The sequence below is a fragment of the Festucalex cinctus genome, chromosome 19, assembly GCF_051991245.1.
Source record: "Festucalex cinctus isolate MCC-2025b chromosome 19, RoL_Fcin_1.0, whole genome shotgun sequence".
NCBI classification, from domain to species: Eukaryota; Metazoa; Chordata; class Actinopteri; order Syngnathiformes; family Syngnathidae; genus Festucalex; species Festucalex cinctus.
Genome location: NC_135429.1, coordinates 9,293,297 through 9,314,396, shown reverse-complemented (window position 1 = coordinate 9,314,396; position 21,100 = coordinate 9,293,297). Strand labels below are relative to the sequence as shown.

At 39.3% G+C, this 21,100-nt stretch overlaps 1 protein-coding gene across 4 annotated transcripts in view; it reads right to left on the bottom strand.

The window, feature by feature from the left end:
- Positions 1-21,100, bottom strand: part of trappc9 (trafficking protein particle complex subunit 9) — a 133,871-nt gene that overhangs the window by 74,190 nt on the left and 38,581 nt on the right. For all 4 annotated transcript variants that reach the window (XM_077507023.1, XM_077507024.1, XM_077507025.1 and 1 more), the window contains 2 exons: positions 16,319-16,471; positions 6,734-6,852 (listed from right to left, as the gene is read on the bottom strand). In XM_077507023.1, coding sequence (XP_077363149.1) covers positions 6,734-6,852; positions 16,319-16,471 — 272 coding nt within the window. The remainder of the gene's footprint in view (positions 1-6,733; positions 6,853-16,318; positions 16,472-21,100) is intronic.

Sequence of the window (21,100 nt, the reverse complement as noted above, 5' to 3'; positions counted from 1 at the left end):
GTCTTCTACATCCAGTGAGAGATTCGGTCTGTTGCCTAAGGGCCAAATTTAAGACGGTTTTTCAATTCTATCAAACTGAACAAATCTCATTCAATAAATATGAGCATTACAACTGGGAAATATGGATTCGATATTTTTCTATGCTAGTTCAGAGTGCATTGACTAAGGTTCTGATCATTGCAAAACACTGATTACAAATTCTTTACAAACACTAACAAGCAGATTTAAGGATTAAGTGTTACTTTTAAGCATAATGAAGGCCTTAAAATGGATGCTTAAAAGTTCTTCCACTTGATGGCAGACGGTACACTTAACCTGTGGATCCACCTGTTGCCATTCATATCGCTAATTAACTCATTTACTCCCAATAACGTATAAATACGTTTTTTTAATGTTCTAAGTGTCCCAAAGACGTGTTTATATGTTTTTGTTTGTTTTTTTATGCTAGAGCATACAGAAGGCTTTGATGCAGCCTCTCAACTGCAAAGAACGGTTGCAGAAATTGTAGCTATCATACAAACGGCCAGCAGGTGGCAGCAGAGCAAATGAGATCAACCAGGGCCATGTAGAAAAAAAGCTCAGTTACTTACAATTTTAAATAGATTTGTGAAAACTGATGCAACTTAGCGCTCTTCTAATGCTAATTGCTGCAAAACAGAAACAGATAGAAACATACTTTTTTTCCTGATGAAAGAAGAGACTTTAATCTTTCTTTTGATAGGTTCCATGCTTTTATAGCAATAGAACACAATATTCTGTGGGCCTTGCAAAATCAGTCAAAATCCAGTAAAACAGCCGGGAGCGAACGGGATTGCTTCTGTGAAAATGTCTGGGAGTGAATGAGTTAATAACAGATTTACAAACATAACAAATTCTGATCAGGCGTATTAGAGTCAAGGACGGGTGCGGGCCGGAGTCTTGCCGGTTTTGGAGGTTTCCCTCTTCCAAGACAAGCTGATTCCTATCAACAGGATCGTTATTAGGCTTATGCACAGTTTGCAGAGGAGCTAATCACATATCAGCTGTGTTCGAGAAGGAAAACAACCAAAACCTGTAAGACTCCGGCCCTCGAGGACCGAGTGTGCCCAGCCCTGGTCAAGGCACTAGGTTGAAGTGAGGACAGAAGCTTCATTTAGACAGGTCTCTGTCACGTCTAAGATAAAAGTAGTGATTTGCCGCCATCTTGAGACACCTGAAATGCATTAGTAAAGCTTTTTGTGGAGGAGTGAGCATCAATGACAGACAGATTTGAATTATTCATGACAGGGTCTGGTCCCTCTCACATTGAATATTGCTGACCGGGCTGAAACCTCGTAAGTCACAATTTGCTAAGTTTCGTATTTTTTCAAAATTCCATAGTATTGGTCAGTCCATACATGTGGGTGTGTGTTAATTGTACAAATTACTGACCAATCTTAAGTGTTGAAAACGGCTTGCTCACTTTGATGATGACAAGTTAATGGGTGAAAAAGCACAACATTTTTGTGGTCTCATGAAAAGTGGCAAATTTGGAGGTACAAAGTTCCGGCCCGACGCCAGCGATATGTGGCTCAATAAAGGAAACATTGCTCCGTGGTGTGAGCAACAAGTAAGACGTGAGCTATATCGGGGAGAAAAGGCAATAAAAAAGGGATTGAAAATGTGAAAGCCTTCACTCAGCTACATAGTGTCTGAGCAGCCAGAAAGTAAAGCTCCACCTTGAAAAGCAGAAGCTCTTTCAAAGTCAAAACTACACCTGATGATGACGATAAACAAGCCAAAGGACAGCAGGGGGGGGGGAAGAGGAAGTGGTTTTAATCCCGAGCCAAGAAAGAGAACGTCATTTGGTCGCTAAGATGGAGGAACACATTTGGGCAGACAGCTGTGGCAGTTATAAATATCGGTATCACAAGCTGGGATCGGGGAGCTGAAGCGCCGTCTGCGGCACTCGCCGGCTAAAAATAGCACTCGGGCTGGCTGGCAGGCAAGCAGGCAGGGGGACAAAGACGTCTCCCCCCCCCCTCACACAATGTGATTAGCGTTAAAGAAGCTCTGCCCACCACAAGTATCCGACACGTGTTGTATTCAGATCCCGTGCAGATGTTTTCTGCGGTCGTGACAAACGTACAAATACGGCAAAATCAGATCCATTCGGGCCATCTGGTTTGGAAACAAGATAATGGTCCGCTTCTCATTAAGCTGAAAGGCAACAGTGGCGGCAGCAGGCAGTTTCAATCAAATAGCCGATAATTGCTGCAAACAAACGTTCACTGTGATGTGACTGTCATTTGAAAAAAGAAATGTTGGTTTTAAGATTGTGCAACAGATTGTCACATGACAAATACTGAAACCCCACTATTTTACAGTTCATAGTTACCCCCACCATATTGCATTTTTTTTTAGCAATTGTTATTGGGTTTTTACAGTATTGTATAAGGATGAGTCCGAATTTAACATTTTCTTGACAGTGATATGTTGTATACAGCCCCACTCGTCTAAACACAGGATTCTGATAAATATGTGCTTGTGTAATATGAATTAAGCAGCAAAATCTACCATCTCGCCCTGCGATTGGCTGGCAACCAGTCCAGGGTGTACCCCGCCGACTGCCCAAAGCCAGCTGAGATAGGCTCCAGCACCCCCCAGTGGCCCTTGTGAGGAATAAGCGGTCAAGAAAATGGATGGATGGATGAATCTACCATCTCATGGGGCAGCCATTTTGCCCCTCAACTGAAAATGACATCGCCGTTGCTCATGGCTCACGTAACGACCAATCACAGCTCACGTTAAACCTAACCTCTGTGAGTCACAACTCACAATTTTGCGATAACATACTCTGAATGGTCGATGCAAACTGTGAAGTTCGCTCTTTGCAAGGTTCTCATTACTCCATGCATACAATTTCAATTAGCCCATAAATGATGTTTCACATTATACGTTAGCATAAAGCTAGCGGACTTTTATGAGGCGAAACTAGTTCATGGCTTGGTTGAATATTTTGGTGATTCAATATACAATGTTTCATTCTCTTTTGTTTTATGGGACATTTTTAGAATTATCTAAACTGGGAATGACAGGTTGAAGCTTTGTCTCATTTGGAGAATTGTGCAAGCGAAAGCATGACAGGCACCTTAACTAATTTGCTCCCAATAACGTGTAAATACGTTTTTTTTTTTATGTTTTAAGTGTCCCAAAGACATATTTATATGTTTTTTTATGCTAGATCATACAGAAGGCTGTGATGCAGCCTTTCAACTGCAAAGAACGGTTGCAGAAATGGTAGTTATTACACAAACGGCCAGCAGGTGGCAGCAGAGCAAAGGAGATCAACCAGGGCCATCTAGAAAAAAAAGCTAAATTACTTACAATTTTAAATAGACTTGTGAAAACCGATTAAACTTAGCTCTCTTCTAATGCTAATTGCTGCAAAACGGAAAGAGATAGAAACATACTTTTTTTCCTGATGAAAGAAGAGACTTTAATCTTTCTTTTGATAGGTTCCATGCCTTTATAGCAATAGAACACAATATTCTGTGGGCCATGCAAAATCAGTCAAAATCCAGTAAAACAGCCGGGAGCGGACGGGATTGTTTCTGAGAAAATGGCTGGGAGTAAATGAGTTAAAAGGGATATTTTAATAACTTGAGACTTTTGGATTTGAATTTCTTTTAGTTATTACTCTGGCCTATATGTAAACATTCAAATGTACACTTAGATAACATGTTGCTTTATCTTTTAACATCTGTGTGAAATATTTTTTGTGATGTTATTTGGATGTAGCTCCACAATTGCCATCTCTGCTTGTGTTTGTTTTCCAACAAGTCACACATTGTGCATAACCAATTACTATTATCTTGCAATGTTGCTTCTGGATTAGTTTGAACAACAATGTGCCAATTATCGCCGACTGCAGACTTCGTCATAGCGAAGGTGATAAGCCAGAGTAACTACACCAAAAGCAAAACGCACTAAAAGAATTAAAAAAAAAAAAGTTGTTGAACTTTGTTTTAAATTCTATTTTCCTTTAATCGTTGATTAAAAACTTCATCTATCTTGTAAATCATTCCATTAATGGGACTGTTTCATCTAAAAAAAAAGAAAAAAAAAAAAAAAAGTATTGCGGGTCTATTGACGCAGGTGGGAGGCGGCTTCATATAAACTTCCTCAGCATCGGAACATGCACCTACACGCACTCTCACAAGCCGTATCTGCAATGCAGTAACAAGACACGATCGTCAGGACATTGAATTGCCTTGGATGCATCTTGGCAGCAACGTAGACATATGAAACATAATTGGCTCTTGGGGGGGAGGGCATATTTTTGCCTCTATGGCATCATCTTGCCACGAAATTCACATGAAGACTCATTGAAGGAACAGGTCCCACATTATGGCGCATTAAAAAGGTGATTTTTTTTTTTTTTTCCTCTCTCTTATTCCCAGCCTGTCAGTCAACGCATCCCCACAGCAGAGGATGCTGGCGTTCCAGATCCCCCTCCAGGCAGACGAAACAAAAAAAACTTTTAAAAGCTGCCATTTCAGCCATGTGGGCAATCAGCACGGCACTCGGGAGATAACAAAAGGCTCGTCGGCACTCATTGCAGACACAATCTGATTGCATCAGAGCTGCGGGAGGTGAGCGAGGGATGTGCTTCAACTGGGCGCAGCGCATTTTTCCAATCCAACTCGTCGTCTTTGGCACTCACTGGCAAAAATGTCACCGTGATTTGAGCGGCAAAAAAGGTCAGCGAGAAGAACATGGCTCGGTAAACATGGCAAACATGGGTACGACTTGTTTGGAAGGTTTTCTCGGGGATGCGGCGAGCAGTGCGAGATGCCTCGCTGAGCTCCAAGGCTTTCAGATGAACTTCTTGAAACAAAATAGCAAGTATGAGTCATGCAGTAGGAAACCCAAAATAAATGGACCATACAGTATATTCTGCTTCCAGACCCCTCGACTGTATGAAGAGAAAAGGACTTACAGTACATACATACAGTATGTCAAAATACAGTGTGTTAATGGGCATTTTCACTTCGGGGTGCACTCACTTTTGTTGCCAGGGGTTTAATGGCTGTATTTTAAGTTACTTTGAGGGAACAATAAATTTACCCTCTTGTATAAGCTGTATGTATAGCAGGCACTTTTGTGTAATTTCTTCCGTTTTGTCCCATGAAAAGATAGATTGGCACTGGTCGACATAGCAACGGAAATCCTAAAACATGCTAATTTCAGCAAATCTGGAATCCAATGACAAAAAAAGGGACACAAATCAAGGAACTACTTCAAATTGTAAATACTGTATATATATTCTCGAAACTCTTCTTAACTCATTTGCTCCCATTAACTTATAGTTTTGTTTTTTTTTTCTTTTTTTTAATGTTTTAAGTGTCCCAAAGACGTATTTATACATTTTTGTTTTTTTAATGCAAGAGCAGGGTTCCGCAATTTCGGTCTTCGAGGGCCGCAGTCCTGCAGGTTTTCCATTTTTCCGCCTACCAACACACCTGATACTAATGATAAGGATCGTTATAAGGCACACTGATGAGCTCTCATTATCAGGTGTGTTGGTAGGTGGAAAAACGGAAAACCTGCAGGACTGCGGCACTATGCTAGAGCATACAGAAGGCTTTGATGCAGCCTCTCAACTCCAAAGAATGGTTGCAGAAATGGTAGTTATTACACAAACGGCCTGCAGGTGGCAGCAAAGCAAAGGAGATCAACCAGGGCCATGTTGACAAAAAGCTCAATTACTCACAATTCTAAATAGATTTGTGAAAATTGATGAAACTTGTCTATATACTAATACTCATTGCTGCAAAACGGAAACAGCTAGAAATATACTTATTTTTCCTGATGAAAGAAGAGACTAATCTTTCTTTTGATAGGTTCCATGTTTAGAACGCAATATTCTGCGGGCCTTGCAAAATCAGTCAAATCCGGTAAATCAGCCGGGAGCGAACGGGATTGCTTCTGTGAAAATGCCTGGGAGCCAATGAGTTAAATATAAAGGACATTATAAAAACTCCACAAACATTACATTTTAAATAAAATTTTTCGGCGGCAGTAAGTGGTGAAATGGTTTTGCTTATCAATGAAAGTAACGTGTTTTAATCACTTAAAGTGTTACAGAAACATTGAAATCAGCAAGGGTGAGACGAAAATATTCTCATAAGTCTAATTCAATAATTGTAAATGTAAATTAAAAACATTCTGAAAACCTATTTAGTCATGCAAACAAGTAAATCATTTTATGTTAAACTAAAAGGAGAAAGCAATCTTGGTGAGCTCAAACCAACAATCCTGACTGAAACCTTGTATGAGAGCATCTCAGTGTCATGTTCTCTGTTCTGAAGAGAGGAATATACACTTTTTTTTTTTTTCCAGGGCAAGCCACCAAAACTGCCGTTGTCAAGGCTGCGGGTGACCCGCAGCAGGTAGACGTGTCCCCTCCTCTTCCCTTCTGACATGCAGAAAATCTTCCCCAGTGTAGATCACATCACTCCAGTTAATTGCCATTCTAGTCCGCCTGTCCAACTCTGCCACTTTTCCTCTCCTGTCACTAACTGTACCGCTTTGCACTTTGCCTGAACTCTGTTTATCTGCAGACACGACATGGTCTATGGATAAATACACCTGGCTGCGGCTTTGGTGGCACGTTTTGTTCCAGTTGGAAGTAGGCGTATAAAAGAGAACGACTGCTGTCATCTTTTTACGGATCCGCGCGTTTTACAAAAGGCTTGCGTGGTGTGTTTACCTTAACATGACTGTACTCCCCCTTGCCGGACTCGCCGCTGACAGGTTTGCTTTCGGCCCTGGGCTTGAGGACTTGACGCAAAGGACTGGAGATTGGCAGGCCTGTCACACTGATTCCATCTGAAAATTCAAAAAAAAAAAAAAAAAAAAAGAAAGGAAAAAAAAAAAGCAACGCGGCGTCAGCGAAAGTAGCAAGGTTATTTGTAATCGGAGGCAAGCAGAGCATCAGGGGAACGAAGAACATTCGCAAAGTTAAATATCAGCAGTCTTTCGAGAGATTTTTTTTGTAGTTCATTGTTTGAGTATCCTTGATTAGCGCACCCCCACTTTCGACCTTCTGTGCAAATCTTTGCTTTCCTCAAAATTACCAGACGACCTCACGTATTTGTTAATTGTGTAAATTCACAGCGACCTTGAGTGCAGACACGGGAGCAGCTGTAAAACTATGGCTGCTGCTTTCAATGCACTTCCATGGTCAAAAGAAGCCCGAGCCTACAATCTCACATTGCAATGCGCCCGTGACGTCAGCAGAGCACAACGCTGTGCTGTTCCCCCCCCAAGGGAGGAGGAAACAAAGCGACTTGGCTTCATCGGCAAATAGGCTTTGGATGAATGACAATAAGCACAGCTTGGTGAAACAGAACCAATTGGAAGTTGTTGTTTTTTCCTAACGTTCTCAGATTGATCATTAAAGCATAACTGCTAGATTTAGATGGAACTAAATTTACCATCACAGCATAAACACCTAAGTTTACAATGTAACGCAGTAATGTGGAACAGATTGATGGAAGAAGCTGAAATAGGAGTTAGAAATAGCATCAACTCATCTTCTGTTTCTTGATTTAATCTGGCACCTGCGTTTGGGTCGTTTATTTACTGTGGATATAAAAGTCGACATGGCGGAGCTTTCTGACGAGAGCGCAAGATGCTGAAGGTTTCTACGTTTAATGTCAACTATAACATGAATGATGTGCTTACAAAAAGTGGAAAGCTGAAACTATCAAATGATGATGGCCTGGTATGTTCGAATCATACCTGAATAGAGCATTGGGGACGCTAACACACAAGAATCTGGGGTGTCCCTAATGTTTTGGCCAACAAGACCGCCCCCATTGGGAAGGTCCACACACAAGAATCCAGGGTGTCCCTAATGGTTTGACCAATATGGCCGCCCCATTGGGATGGCCTACACGCAAGAATCCGCTGTGTACCTAGAATATTTTGGCAATTTTGTACACCTCATTAGAAGCTGAACAGTTGAAAGGTTTTAACAGTCAAAAAAATATCGGAAAAAAAAAAAGAAAAAATCACAAATTTAAAATTCTTTTGCAAGTATTTTAATGGTAAAATTTTAGAATTTTTGTTAAGTTGAACATTTTTCCCAATATGTACTGAATGTGCTAAATAATTTAAATTTCAAATAGGAACCATTAAAATCTGTTAAGTTGAATGTGCCACTGGTGGAAAAAGTTTGAATTTTGTGGAAAACTGTAATTATTGGAATAAAACAGCATGATTTTTTAATTTTTTTTTTTTTTTTTTTGGGGGGGGGGGGGGAGTGTGTTGAAATTGGAATTGTGTCAATCGGTGAATAAATGTAGAAATAGAAGTGAATAATAAAAAATATGAATTTGTGATTTTTGTTTTTGTTTTTATAAAAACTGTGAAAATTGTGAAAATTACAGTGTGAATTTGGGAAATTTTTGCTAAGTGTGAATTTTTGGAATGTTGAAAATATTTTCCAAGGTGAATCAAGTTGAATGTTTGAAATTTCAAACTGGAACGATGTAAATGTGATATTGAATGTAAAGAATGGTGAGATTGATATTGATATATATATATTTTTTTTTGGGGGGGGGGGGGCGAATGTGGTAGAAAGAATTGTAATTTTGGGAAAACTAGATTTTTTTTTTTAACTCATTCACTGCCAGTCATTATAGAAAATTTTTACATTTCCAATACTCACGTGATATTACATTCAATAATTATATATAAACCGAATCTACCAAATAACAGAATAGACTCCCTACTTTTTGTCCCGTCCCGTTCTTTTATAATTGACAGCAGAAAAATGTAGGTTTGCCAAAATACAGCCATTTCTCCCATGGACTCTGAAACTGTGTTTATTTCCTATAAAATGGGGCAATGATGTCATCTACCGGTGGTTGGGCATCAGTAAAGTTGTTTCCAAGTTTGATATTTACAGTGGAGCATGCTCAGATTCGCCCCCATTTAGCACCGCTCTAAAAAATACAATTGACAAGTATACTTGTCAAAGGCAGTGAATGAGTTAATTAAAAAAAAAATTGTATTCCTCATGAATATATGGAACATGCTGAAATTGGAACGATGTGAATTGGATGAATTATGTGTAAGTAGATGCATGTCAAAAAAGTGTGAGGAATAATATTAAGATGAAAAATAAATCGAAATAAAAAATAAAAAAAATGGAACTGCATCTTGAATTTTGGGACACCCTGTATAGTAGATTACAAAACAACTGTCATGGAGGCTAAAATGTGCGGTCTCAACTTTCCATTGGCGCCTGTTGAAGCATGACCCAATTCACCCGATCTGGTCAAGACAAGGCCGGAGTATTACAAGCAATAACACAGACACTTTCACGCTTTGTGGCGTGTAGCCTGTTCAAGGGAGCACACATGACTCTCCGTACCCCATACTATGTGAGTAATGGATGGCCAGATTAACGGTGGCACCGCTCGCAATAACCGCCTTGGTTGCACCCCGCTTCCGATCCGCATCAGTCTTGTTCTGGACAATTGTGTGAACTCAGCATTTGTGTAGAAGGCAGCTTGTGCTTAGCGCGGAGTAGAAAGAACGCACCACTGTTCTCCTATTAAGAAATACAATGAACCCTTGCAGGGATACGTTCCAGACACAACTACAAGATGTAACGAGACGTGCAATTACTGGAGAAATTGCGTGTGAATGCTGAAAGCTCCATCCATCCATTTTCCTAACTGCTTGCTCCTCACAAGGGCCGTGGGGGGTGCTGGAGCCCATCTCAGCTGGCTTTGGGCAGTAGGCGGAGTACACGCTGAACTGGTCGCCAGCCAATCACAGGGCACACAGAGACGAACAAACATCCACACTCACAAGCACACGTAGGGACAATTCGGAGCGCCCAATTAACCCGCCATGCATGTCTTTGGAATGTGGGAGGAGACCGGAGTACCCGGAGAAGACCCACACAGGCACGGGGAGAACATGCAAACTCCACCCAGGAAGGCCGGAGTACTGGGAGGCTGCCCAATGCTGAAAGGTGAATGCTAATATTTGAATGCATGAATGCTTGTGAAATAATAATGTAGAATGACATTGAATATAATGGCTGTTAAATAATTGGACAATGATTATTATATGAAATTGAAGTTGTACTAAATTCTGCCCCAACCGGGATTCGAACCCTGGCCTCCCACACACCAGTCTTTTGCTTTTGCTGGACTATTGTTGAGATACTCAATCCCCAGTAAATTGAGCTACAAGCTTGGTTATGGGCTGATTTAAACCAAAGGTACGTTTGAGAAATAAATCTGTGGATGCGGCAGGGCCGCGGTAGGTGATCCAAGATATACGCTGGGGCAAGGAGGCGAGGTGCAGTGGACATTTTTTTGGAAGCTAGAAACAATAACCCATCAGCAGGAGTGTGAGACTGCAGTTGCTGCCAGCAGTACAAAGTAGCCGCGATGAAAGGACAAACAAGAACAGCAGAACAGAACGCCTCCCCCATCGTTCTCCGTTTGAGTCCTTCTCGCAGTTTATGTTGCGGATGCTTATTTACTGCGGTGGAAGGTGCACCCGAGGGTTGAGCTGCTGTCCCTGCACCTCCTCGTAGACCATCAGCACATCAATGTGGGTCTCCAGCGCTGTCATTAGGTCCGACACTCACAGCATTTAACATGATAAAGCTCCCAGGGAGTCAAGGCCCATTTGTCGCGAGTGATGACATCACTCCCGTCGGGTCTTGAGTTATGGTGTTGTCGTTTCGAGGCGCGGCCAAAGGGAGGGATAAACTCATTTCGGGATATATCGGCGAGGCTCAGCCTGCGTCAAATGTTCTATCCTGACTGTTCTTTGTCTAATGTGGGCCCGTCTGCCTCGGCTGACAAAGGACATCAGGTATACCAGGCGAAAAAAAAAAAAAAAAAAGATCATGCTGGCTGATTGATTAACCTCCTCCATACGTGCATACAAACAGAAGAATATGATTAGTTACCAGCCCCGATATAGCGCGACAATCAGTCACTTCAGCTCTCGGATCCCGACTATAAATAAGCGCTAATGCTAACACGACGCATCTGTGACGCACAGCAGTTCGACACGTGAGCCACAAGCTGGAGCTGACGGGCCCACGGGGGGATGTGGATGAAGCATTGCCAATCAATTAATTAATAGTGATTAAACCCAATCATGCCAATTCAACTCATCTACAGCGGACAAGGCCGGGCTAATTTGTCGGCTGTGTGACGTCACTCCCGCGGCAATTTGACAGCATGCACTGATTTTTTTTTCCCCCCACCCACTCACTCACTCACTCACTCACTCACTCACTCACTCACTCATTCACTCACTCAAGCTTACATGTGTGAATGAGTGAGTGAAAAAATGTAATAATCCGTGCGAGTGACATCACACAGCTGACAAATTCGCCCGGCCCAGTTTGCGACACGACATCCACCCACCCCATCCCCGTTCTGCGATTGGCTGGAGGGGTGTAAACGCTGTCTTTCCACAGAAACGTCCCGCTGTTTACAAAACAAACACAAAATAGCAAAATACAGGCTGGGGGGTGGGGGTTTAGGACAAAATCACCACCAAACATTAACATAAGCCCAGATGTGTAGACTGAGAAAAAGGTAGTGTGTACATCCTGTATTTAAAAAGTGCAATTTCCTGAGTGAAAACGGCAGACCGGGCCTTTAAGGAAAAATGTAACAGTATATTGCGATATGTAGGTCTTTGTTTAAGATTAGACTTTACAACGATATAAACATCTGGATCAGGATCGGGCAATATTTTGCATTTTTTTTGTAAAAATCGGTGATTGTCTTAATTCGCCTGATCGATCAATGATGTCATTGATCGGCTTAGCGAAATAAGACATTACGTTATATTTAATATTTAAATCCTACGTAAAAAAAAAATGAAAAAAAAAGCAAAAGATCTTCTCCTGTCACTATTCTTTTTATATCAACCATGTGAAGTATATTGGGTTTGAAATGTCAACATAAAAGTGGTCACAATGACCCATGCGCTGTTAGCAGGGAACAAATAAACATAAAATTGGTTTATGGTGACGAAAACCTCAATGTGAGAGGCAACTATGACTTGAAATTCGTGAGAAATGAGTCATACAAATTCTCTCTGTTGCTGTCTTCGTCTTTTACATTTGCAGCCTACGGTCCCCTTGTTGCAGACAAAACGGCTTTGCGTGAGTTTAATGGAGCCATATGAAGCCTAAGCCACCTATGCTTGAAAGGGATTAACAGTGTTTAGTTTTGACTGAAAACAAATTTAATCAAGGCGATAGCGCTAACTTTGGAATATGAATGAACGTCTGTTGCACTGAAGCTCACGCCAAGCAAGGTCCCACAATGCCGTTTGACTGCCAGGCAAATCTCTCAGCGTTTCACAGCAGACTGGTGGATTTTTTTATCCTTTTTTTTTTTTTTCTTTTATATCTGCTGTGTGTGATGACATTCACACATCGGTGCACTGCTGGTGGTGCATTTTATTTCACCAGGCAATGATTGGTTTGGCTAGAGCTCATGGGAGTTTGGCGGGTGGGGGTGACGGTATGGGGGGGGGTGGCATGGATGCGGAGTCAATGTTGCCAATGATTTTGAATGTAACATACAGCAACATTTCATCACCAACGATAATTGAAAAATTGTATTTTTATAAGTATACACTAGGCAAGTCCGGGCAGCATTGAGGTCTACTGGAAGACAGTTATCAGCTCTCAGCAATTAATTTTTAATAAAACAGGCTTAACTCAATGCATCTAACCTATTTGTATTTGTTATTGTCAACAAAACAAATTTAAAAAAAACAAAACATCCACGCTCTCAATCTTGAGGCGACATAATGCTGTACAGTGCTCCAGTACTTGGCTCAATTTGACCCAACTTTCTGAGTTTTTTTTTTTTTTTTTCTTGCACAAAACAAACCCAAAAATTGCATCACTTTGTAAAATGTAAAATAACCCCCAAAATTGGGTCATTTTGAACAAAACAACCCAAGAATATAGGCCATTTTGTAAAAACAACCCCAAAAATAATGTTGTTTTGCACAAACAACCCCATTTTTTATTTTTTTTTTTAAATAAAACAACCCAAAAAAATGTGATCACATTGACCCAAGTAGTGGATCGGTCCATTTTTGACCTAACTGTATTTAGTGTTGAGTTTTACAACTCTTCTCACACGGTTGAGCATTCAAAAGAGTTGATATATTTATTTTGAAATAGTTTAACACTTTAAATTGGTTCATAGTGCATAAAATGAAGGTACAGATTAATAGTAACAATTTCTGAGAAAAATATGAAATTGGCCATATCTGTACATTAGGGATGTAACGATAAGGGCAATATCGTGATATTAAAACTGCCACAATATCGTCATGTTCACAATATTTAAAAGGAACACATCTGTTAAAAAAAAAAAAAAAGTCACAATTTCCATTTGTGCAGTTCTAGCACACTCTAGTGGCTAGTTTGTTAATACAATTTAATTTTCATTAGGGATGTTTTGGCCTTCTATGTTTAAAATCTATTCTAATTGTCAGATGATGGGAAACGTAATTTGTTTAGGAAGCGATCAATGTGTGCCTGCATTAGCAAGTAAGTGCCTCAATATTGTTATTCGAGATTGTAGGTGGTTTATGTGCATGTTATGTACAAAAGCACAATATTGTTTTTTTTTGTTTTGTTTTTTTTAAGTATGAGCTCTTTTTTTTTTTTTTTTTTTTTTTTTTACAATATTGTGACCTTTTTTAAATATTGCCAACCTCCCCACAATATCCTGATAATTATCGTATTGTGACCTACATATCGTGATAATATCGTATCATGATGTTTGGATACCGTTACATCCCTAGTGTACATACACCCAATAGTGATCTCACGGTCTCTCAATTGTGCAGATTTTCAATCACTGTATTGTGGGTGTATATTTTGAAAACATATTCAAAAATTTGAAACATGTTTCAATGAAGGTCAAAATTGAAATCGAATTTCATATATTTTTATAGTAGTGAACCTCAGTTGTAATGTGAAGCAACAGTTAAAGGCCGGTTTGTTCGAATTCCTCCCGAGCATTAACGTGCTGTTAATAATGCCATTTGATTGACATGTCAGGTCAACAGCATCAAACGTGTTGACTGAAAATTGCGTCGCCATAACAACAGCATTCAGAGCCTCTTACTTGGGCAGTGCCACACCTTATCTCCTTTATTCAGGGCCTCGATTATTGCTCGGCTAATTAACAACAGTGCAACGGTATCGTTGAAATGACCTCATGAAGGGAGATAAACACCCAGTGCTGTACGTGTTTACTTTGTCAGTCATCCGCGTCTGCAAAACACACACACGCATGCACTCCAAGCAGAAATCGGCGCGGCGCAGGCGTCGGTCCATATGGGTCCCTCATTAACTCATTCACTCCCAAAGACGTATTTATACGTTTTTTTTTTAAGTTTTTGTTTGCTAGAGTTTTTGTATGAAGGCTTTGATGCAGTTTCTGACCTGAAGTGGAAGCTTAAAGCGATGGTAGTCGTTACAAAAAAAAAAAAGTGTGCTTCATCTGTTTCATTAATGGAAAAAACAAACAAACTAAAAAACGTATAAATACGTCTTTGGGAGTGAATGAGTTAATATTTATCAGAACGAGAGGTTCAACAGTCGCAAGGAGGAAGTAGAACGGTCCGGAGCGTGCAGGAAAAGAAAGAGCTTGAGCTTCAACTTGAAAAAAATGATGGAAAGGAAATCTCACGGGTAGAGAAGAAGGTCACTTTTTCCCCCCCTCTCTCCAAATTTGGAATACAAATGAGAGGAGAGGATGAGCGGAAGTCAGAATATGGGGCGTGAAATAAAGGTATAGAGACCTTAAAGACCTCTCTCCTGTTAGAATGTGAAATAAGGCAGCCTGATCCTCGTTAGCGGCGAAGGAAAACGCAACCGCCGCTCTCCAGGTTCAGTCAGTTAGTCCTGTTCTTAATTGAAAAGTCAATTCTCTACATACATTGCCACAAATTGGCTTCACACGTAACTATATAGCATCAATTACTTTATGTTCAGGGTTTGTGCAGGCATCATCAAATTTAATTGAATGCTTTTTAATGCCATTTTTAATGCAACTTCAAATGATTTTAATGCTCATGCCATGCTGCATAAACTTGTCATTTTTGCCTTGTAATTAATCGCAGGATTTTCATAGTTAACTTGCAATTCATCATAAATTAATCGCACGTTATATCAATTGTAAATGTACAATACAATTTTTCAAGTTTCTCATACATTTGTTAATTCACATAAAAGTGGACAAATATAAACCAATAACCAAATATAAATGTGGTAATGTGTCATTGTTACAGTAGTCTCATAGTTAGTAACTGACAAAAGTGTGAAACATTTAAGCAATTTCTGTCCCGAGATGGCATTAGTGTTTGATGTTGGACGTTGGTGACAGGTTGGTGACGTTTTGGAACATGAAGCAACTCGTGCACTGCAGGCCATTTTTTTTTTCATTGTAAATTACGAGTCACCAATCCCCACAAATGCATGTTTTTTTATGACATTGTATTTCAGTTTTTAATACCTCTCAACATTCTATTTAATGCTTCTTAATGCCAATTAAGGCCTTAATGATAGCAAATTCCATTTAACTCATGTGCTTCCAATAACTTAGATTTTTTTTATGTGTTAAGTGTCCCAAAGACATATTTATACGTTTTTTTTGTATTTTATTATGCCAGAGCGTACAGTTTTTAAAAAATGTTTTAAGTGTCCCAAGGACGTATTCATACGTTTTGTTGTTGTTGTTTTTTTATGCTCGAGCATACAGAAGGCTTTGATGCAGCCTCTCAACTTCAAAGAACGGTTGCAGAAATGGTAGTTATTACACAAACGACCAACAGGTGGCACCAGAGCAAAGGAGATCAACCAGGGCCATGTTGAAAAAAAAGCTCAATTACTCACAATTCTAAATAGATTTGTGAAAATTGATTAAACTTAGCTATATTCTAATACTATTTACTGCAAAACGGAAACAGATGAAAGAAGAGACTTTAATCTTTCTTGTGATAGGTCCCATGTTTTTTTAAAGCAATAAAACACAATATTCCGCGGGGCTTGCAAAATCAGTCAAAATCTAGTAAAACAGCCGAGAGCGAACGAGTTAATGACTTCTTGTGCTTGTTAGCTTAATGCTAACACACAATGCAAAAGCCTTAAAATGGGCTTACTAAACTAGCATCATCGTTGCAGTAATTATAAACATTTAAAAAAAAAAAAACATATTGACCAACATTGTAACAAAACTGGCACACATATATTCTTTATCCTTACCGTCATTAAGGTCCTGTAACAAGTTCTCCTGGCCAGAGAAGTCCAGTTTGACGTGAATGTCGACTTTGAGCGTAACAGCCTGGCCGGGCTTAAGAGGCATGTGAGACGCAACATCCTTCAGATCCCAATTCAGAAAATCACCAAACACTTTCTCTGCACAGATAAAGGGAAATGTAAAACGCTTATTTCGAAAATATATCAAACACAGGTGGGTGTTTTAATAAGATTAAGACGGATTTCATAAGTTTACATGTTTAAAAAAAAAAAAAGTGTTTCTTAAATTGTGGCTTTTAACCAATCGCATGTGGAACTGGAACACACCATTGTGATATGATGGGGGGGAAACACTGCTGTCCAGAATAGACTGAGCTAAAACAGAAGAAATACATTGTGACAAGGAGGCCGGTAGTATAATTTGTGTTTTGCTTTTTTTCTGCCTTCAGGGATAAAAAGCCGCTGATTGGCCGGGTGCGCTCTCGCCGTCTGCAGCTCGACGCCAGTCTCTAATTTACGCCAGCAACGAATGACTCAGCTGCATCCACTTGAGCCCCGAGCGTCAAATGAATGATGCATCACCTGAATAAAGCATGTGTTCATCGCGCGCAGGTGAGCCACTCCCGCTCCTCGCGATGGGAGCAACAGGCGAGCGTACTTTCAAGCCCGGTCACATCGTGAGCTCTGCATGCACAGCGCTAACTCTTTTAATACGGATGCATTTTTGATGAATAACACCCGCCTTTACATATTCATCAACTCTGTGAATTAAAGACAGAAAGGAGACGGAGTGAGCAGAGAGAGAAATATGACCGCCAAGTCAGTCGCTTGATGACGTTATTGTGACTCCAGTGAAGCAGTAACAGGAAATGGCAGTGAGTTTGTTTTTGTTTTTTTTAATATACAGTGTAGGAGTATAACAAAATGTTTTCAACCGGAAAATCATTCTTTGATGTGAAAGATGTTATTATATCGAAACAAACCAAATTATTTCATTTCGAAACATATTGAGAAATGCATCGAATCGTCTTTTATTGGAGAGTTATACAGTATCTCTCATCGTACAAAAAATAAGATTATACCCTCTTGAACGGAGCCGGACCATATTGAATCGGATCGTAATCAGCCAGTACACAATTATAAAATAAATACGATATAATCAACATGTTCTTGCATTTTTTTTTTTAAAGATTTAATCTTTAATATGTTAAGTTTTATCCACTTAAATTGATTAATCATCATTGACCTTTCTATGGCTCAGTACACATTACTTGTTTCTTGAGCATCAGGTGAAATTTTTATTGAGGGAATGGCTTGAATAATATACACAGTCCAGAACATGTCAAATATTTTGTTATATTTTATACTGCAAAAATTAATTAATAAATAAAAAGATATTTGAATGAGATATTCATGTGCAGTAAAGGAGATTATATTCACGTCAAAATTTATTTTGATGAAATGCCATTAAGCATATGTTTATGACAACATATGGCGAATGCTTGCTAACGTAGCAAACTTTGGGTTTTCCCCAGGATTTGTAAAATCTTGCAAAAGGTTTGTAGAGAGTGAAAAACATGTTCGAAAATTCTTTACTACAAATAAAAACTATCTGCAAACATCTTTGCAACCTTTTACAAACCCTCATAAAAATCCAAAATCAGCTGTGTTCACTGCTCAGTGAAAAACCAGCTTTATCGGCTTCCAGATTGATGCAAAAAAAAATAAAAAATACCCGTACCCAGAATCAACTCGGCCGATAATACTGTATAAAAACACAAAATATTATAAATCATTGAAGCTTATCACATTATATCGTGAATATAAAGGGTTTATGTTAGGGTGCCCTTGCCGGGACCCACCAAAAAAAATGTCGGACACTGATGCAGTGCATTTTCCTATTATACTATTCATGTTTCTCGAGAAATCATGTTCTTGAAAAACAATACAGTGGAACACCTGCTACTGCTACCATTGACAAAAACATTGAAATTCTAGAGCAGGCGGATCACGCAATGTCAGGGAACTAGAGTTTTATACACTTTTATACACAAGCCAAAATACGGGTACGGGTAAAACTTTGCGGTGTTTTCATCAATGGTTGTGGTAGAAGGCCTTATGCTGCGTGTTGTATTAATTATACAACTGGTTGGAGGACTGTGATGGCAAAAAAAAAAAAAAAAAACATCCTAATCGTACACTGTTTGACCGAAGGTCGCGATAGCATTTATTTTTTATAAAAAGACTCACATTAACGTCAACGCTTCATTGAATTGTCAAAAGCCGGCTTTTAATTTGTCAGCTCAAATGTTGCCAAATTTCTTTTCTCCTCCGAGACAGAGGACCCCGCCTCGCACCCGGGGTGGCTCGTGCTGCGGAAACACAAATCTTTTTGTCCCTCCGTGTCTTCCCATGGTGACTCACGCATCTTTTATTCATCGGGCACTCGCTGAGAATTCAGAATTGTGCCGAGAGAGAGAGAAACTCCAATGAAACCAGTCCAGGCTGTCAGGTTATTGCCGAGGAGTAGGCTGGGGGGGCGTTTAAGCGCACGGTCGCGTGAAGGCCACCGACGATGCAGCCCGTCGCCATGGTGCCGACTCGTGACACTGTGGCCTATACACCTGACCTTTAATTTGTCACCCTTGACAAATCGGCTTCCTCCATCAGAGTAAAACAAAAAAGAAGCTCTTATTATCGTACATATGGTGGAAGGCATCCACACTGACTTTTTAGGCAAAGTTTATTAGTTCATATTTGTGCTTCAAAGTTCAAAATCCACACCTTCTTAATAAAGTCTGAACCATGAAATATTTGAGAGAAAATTCAGATTCTTTGGAGAGTATTTATTGGTCCTTTTGGGAGCGACGTCACCTGAAGGTGCTTTTCTATTGGCTGCTGACACACTTTCAAACGTGCTTATTCCGGTGAAATAAATCTACTTTAAATCCCGTTTAAAATCATCACCAAAGGCTCATGCATTAAATTAATAACCAAAGACTAAAACGAAGGACATTTTCTCTATCAATATAGTTTGTTTTACTTAGTTTTGTAAAAATAAAATGTAGTTTCAGGTAGTTTTTATTTTCTTAAAAAACATTTTCATTTTGATTTTATTTTGTTAACAAAACCGTTTTTTTTTTTTTTTTTTTTTCGTTTGTTTTCGTGAACTAAAATAACCTTGTTTTGAACAAACTTTTTTTTTTTTTTGAAAATCAACTTTCACATATGACTTTTGATTTGTGTCATATTTGATACATCCAGGCACAATGCTTTAAATTTCTACATTTTTAACTGTCAAAAATATAATAATAAACAAATATCTTAGCATTTCCAAAAATCAGAAAGAATATTTTCCACTATTAATAAGTATAAATGTCTCTCCTTTCTCAATTGGGGCGATCTTGCAAAGGTCGCTGAAAAAAAAGCCATCAGCTGGGTGATACTGCCCTCTAATGGATTATCCGTGCCATGCATGTGCGTCATATACGTCAGGGTTTTAATGGGGGAAAAAAAAAAAAAAAAAAAAAGATTATACTCATGAAATAGAGGGCTCAAAATGTCTTGTATTTAATATGATACGTTTGGCTTTATATATCGCCTAAGTCATTTTGTTCAGATTTTTCAGGAAACACAAAAAAATGTATGTGTATCATCAGGAGATGATTTAAGCAAAATATATATATATTACATGATATATGATATCGTCTAAGAGGGTGGCAAAAAACTTATTTTCACCAGTTATCAGCACATTCTCCGGTTCCAATTAAAAACAACACTCACAGGAAGCCTTTCAAAATATAGTGATGGGAAATGGTGAAACTATTCCAATTCAAAAGAACAAAACAACACAAATATCCATATGAATCTGCTCTGACATTAAAATAGCCTTCAAAAGGTTTCTGATGTGGCGCGTCTTTAATTGCTTGCAAGGGATCTTTTCTTTGGACTTGTCATGACATTAATTGAGCACATCAGAAATAAAGGATGGGATAAGTAGCCCAAAATAGCCGGCATTATGATATAAACCTGAGAAAATCAATTTTACAGTTAAGGTCACATTAAACCATTTGTAACAAACTAGAGGACTGCAGCTAACCTGCCTCATAAAATAACAATGACAGTCATTTATAGCAGGCAAGGACAGTGTGAACCGCTTCAATGGCGATACGCCACATCACCTGCGCAAGTTTAAACGGGTTGCTTCTAAAAATAACACTTTTTTTTTTTTCCACACCGACTGAGAAGTAAAAGCAGAAAAAAAGCCAGACTCAAAGTCAGACTGCAAAATAATGACGAGTGACCGCAATGATCAGAGGACGCAGGCACGTGTCTGACACGAGAGAGAGAGAGACAGAGCAGGAAGAAAGACCTTCTGGATTTGTGGCAACATTTGATACCAAGTACTGATACCACTAATACATAATATTTCCAAATACAAAAACACAAAAATTGACATAGCCCATTACAGCATATATCCTCAACTTTGCACTAAATTAACGCTCATTTTCTATTCTTCTAATTTCTCATTTCTAGTTCCTGATCCTAAAACGGTCACAAGATAGTCGTGAATACCGATACCTTCAATAAGGTATCAGCCCTGGTATCGGTATTCGCCCGTTCCGAGAAAAGATACGATATACTTTTACTAGTTACTACTTGACTGTTTTTTCCACCAAATTATATCCTCAACTCAAGACCATTTTAAAATGATGTCAATAATTTCACAAATAAATCTCTTTTTTTTTTTTTTTTTACTGATGCAACTGATTCTATATTACTGGAATT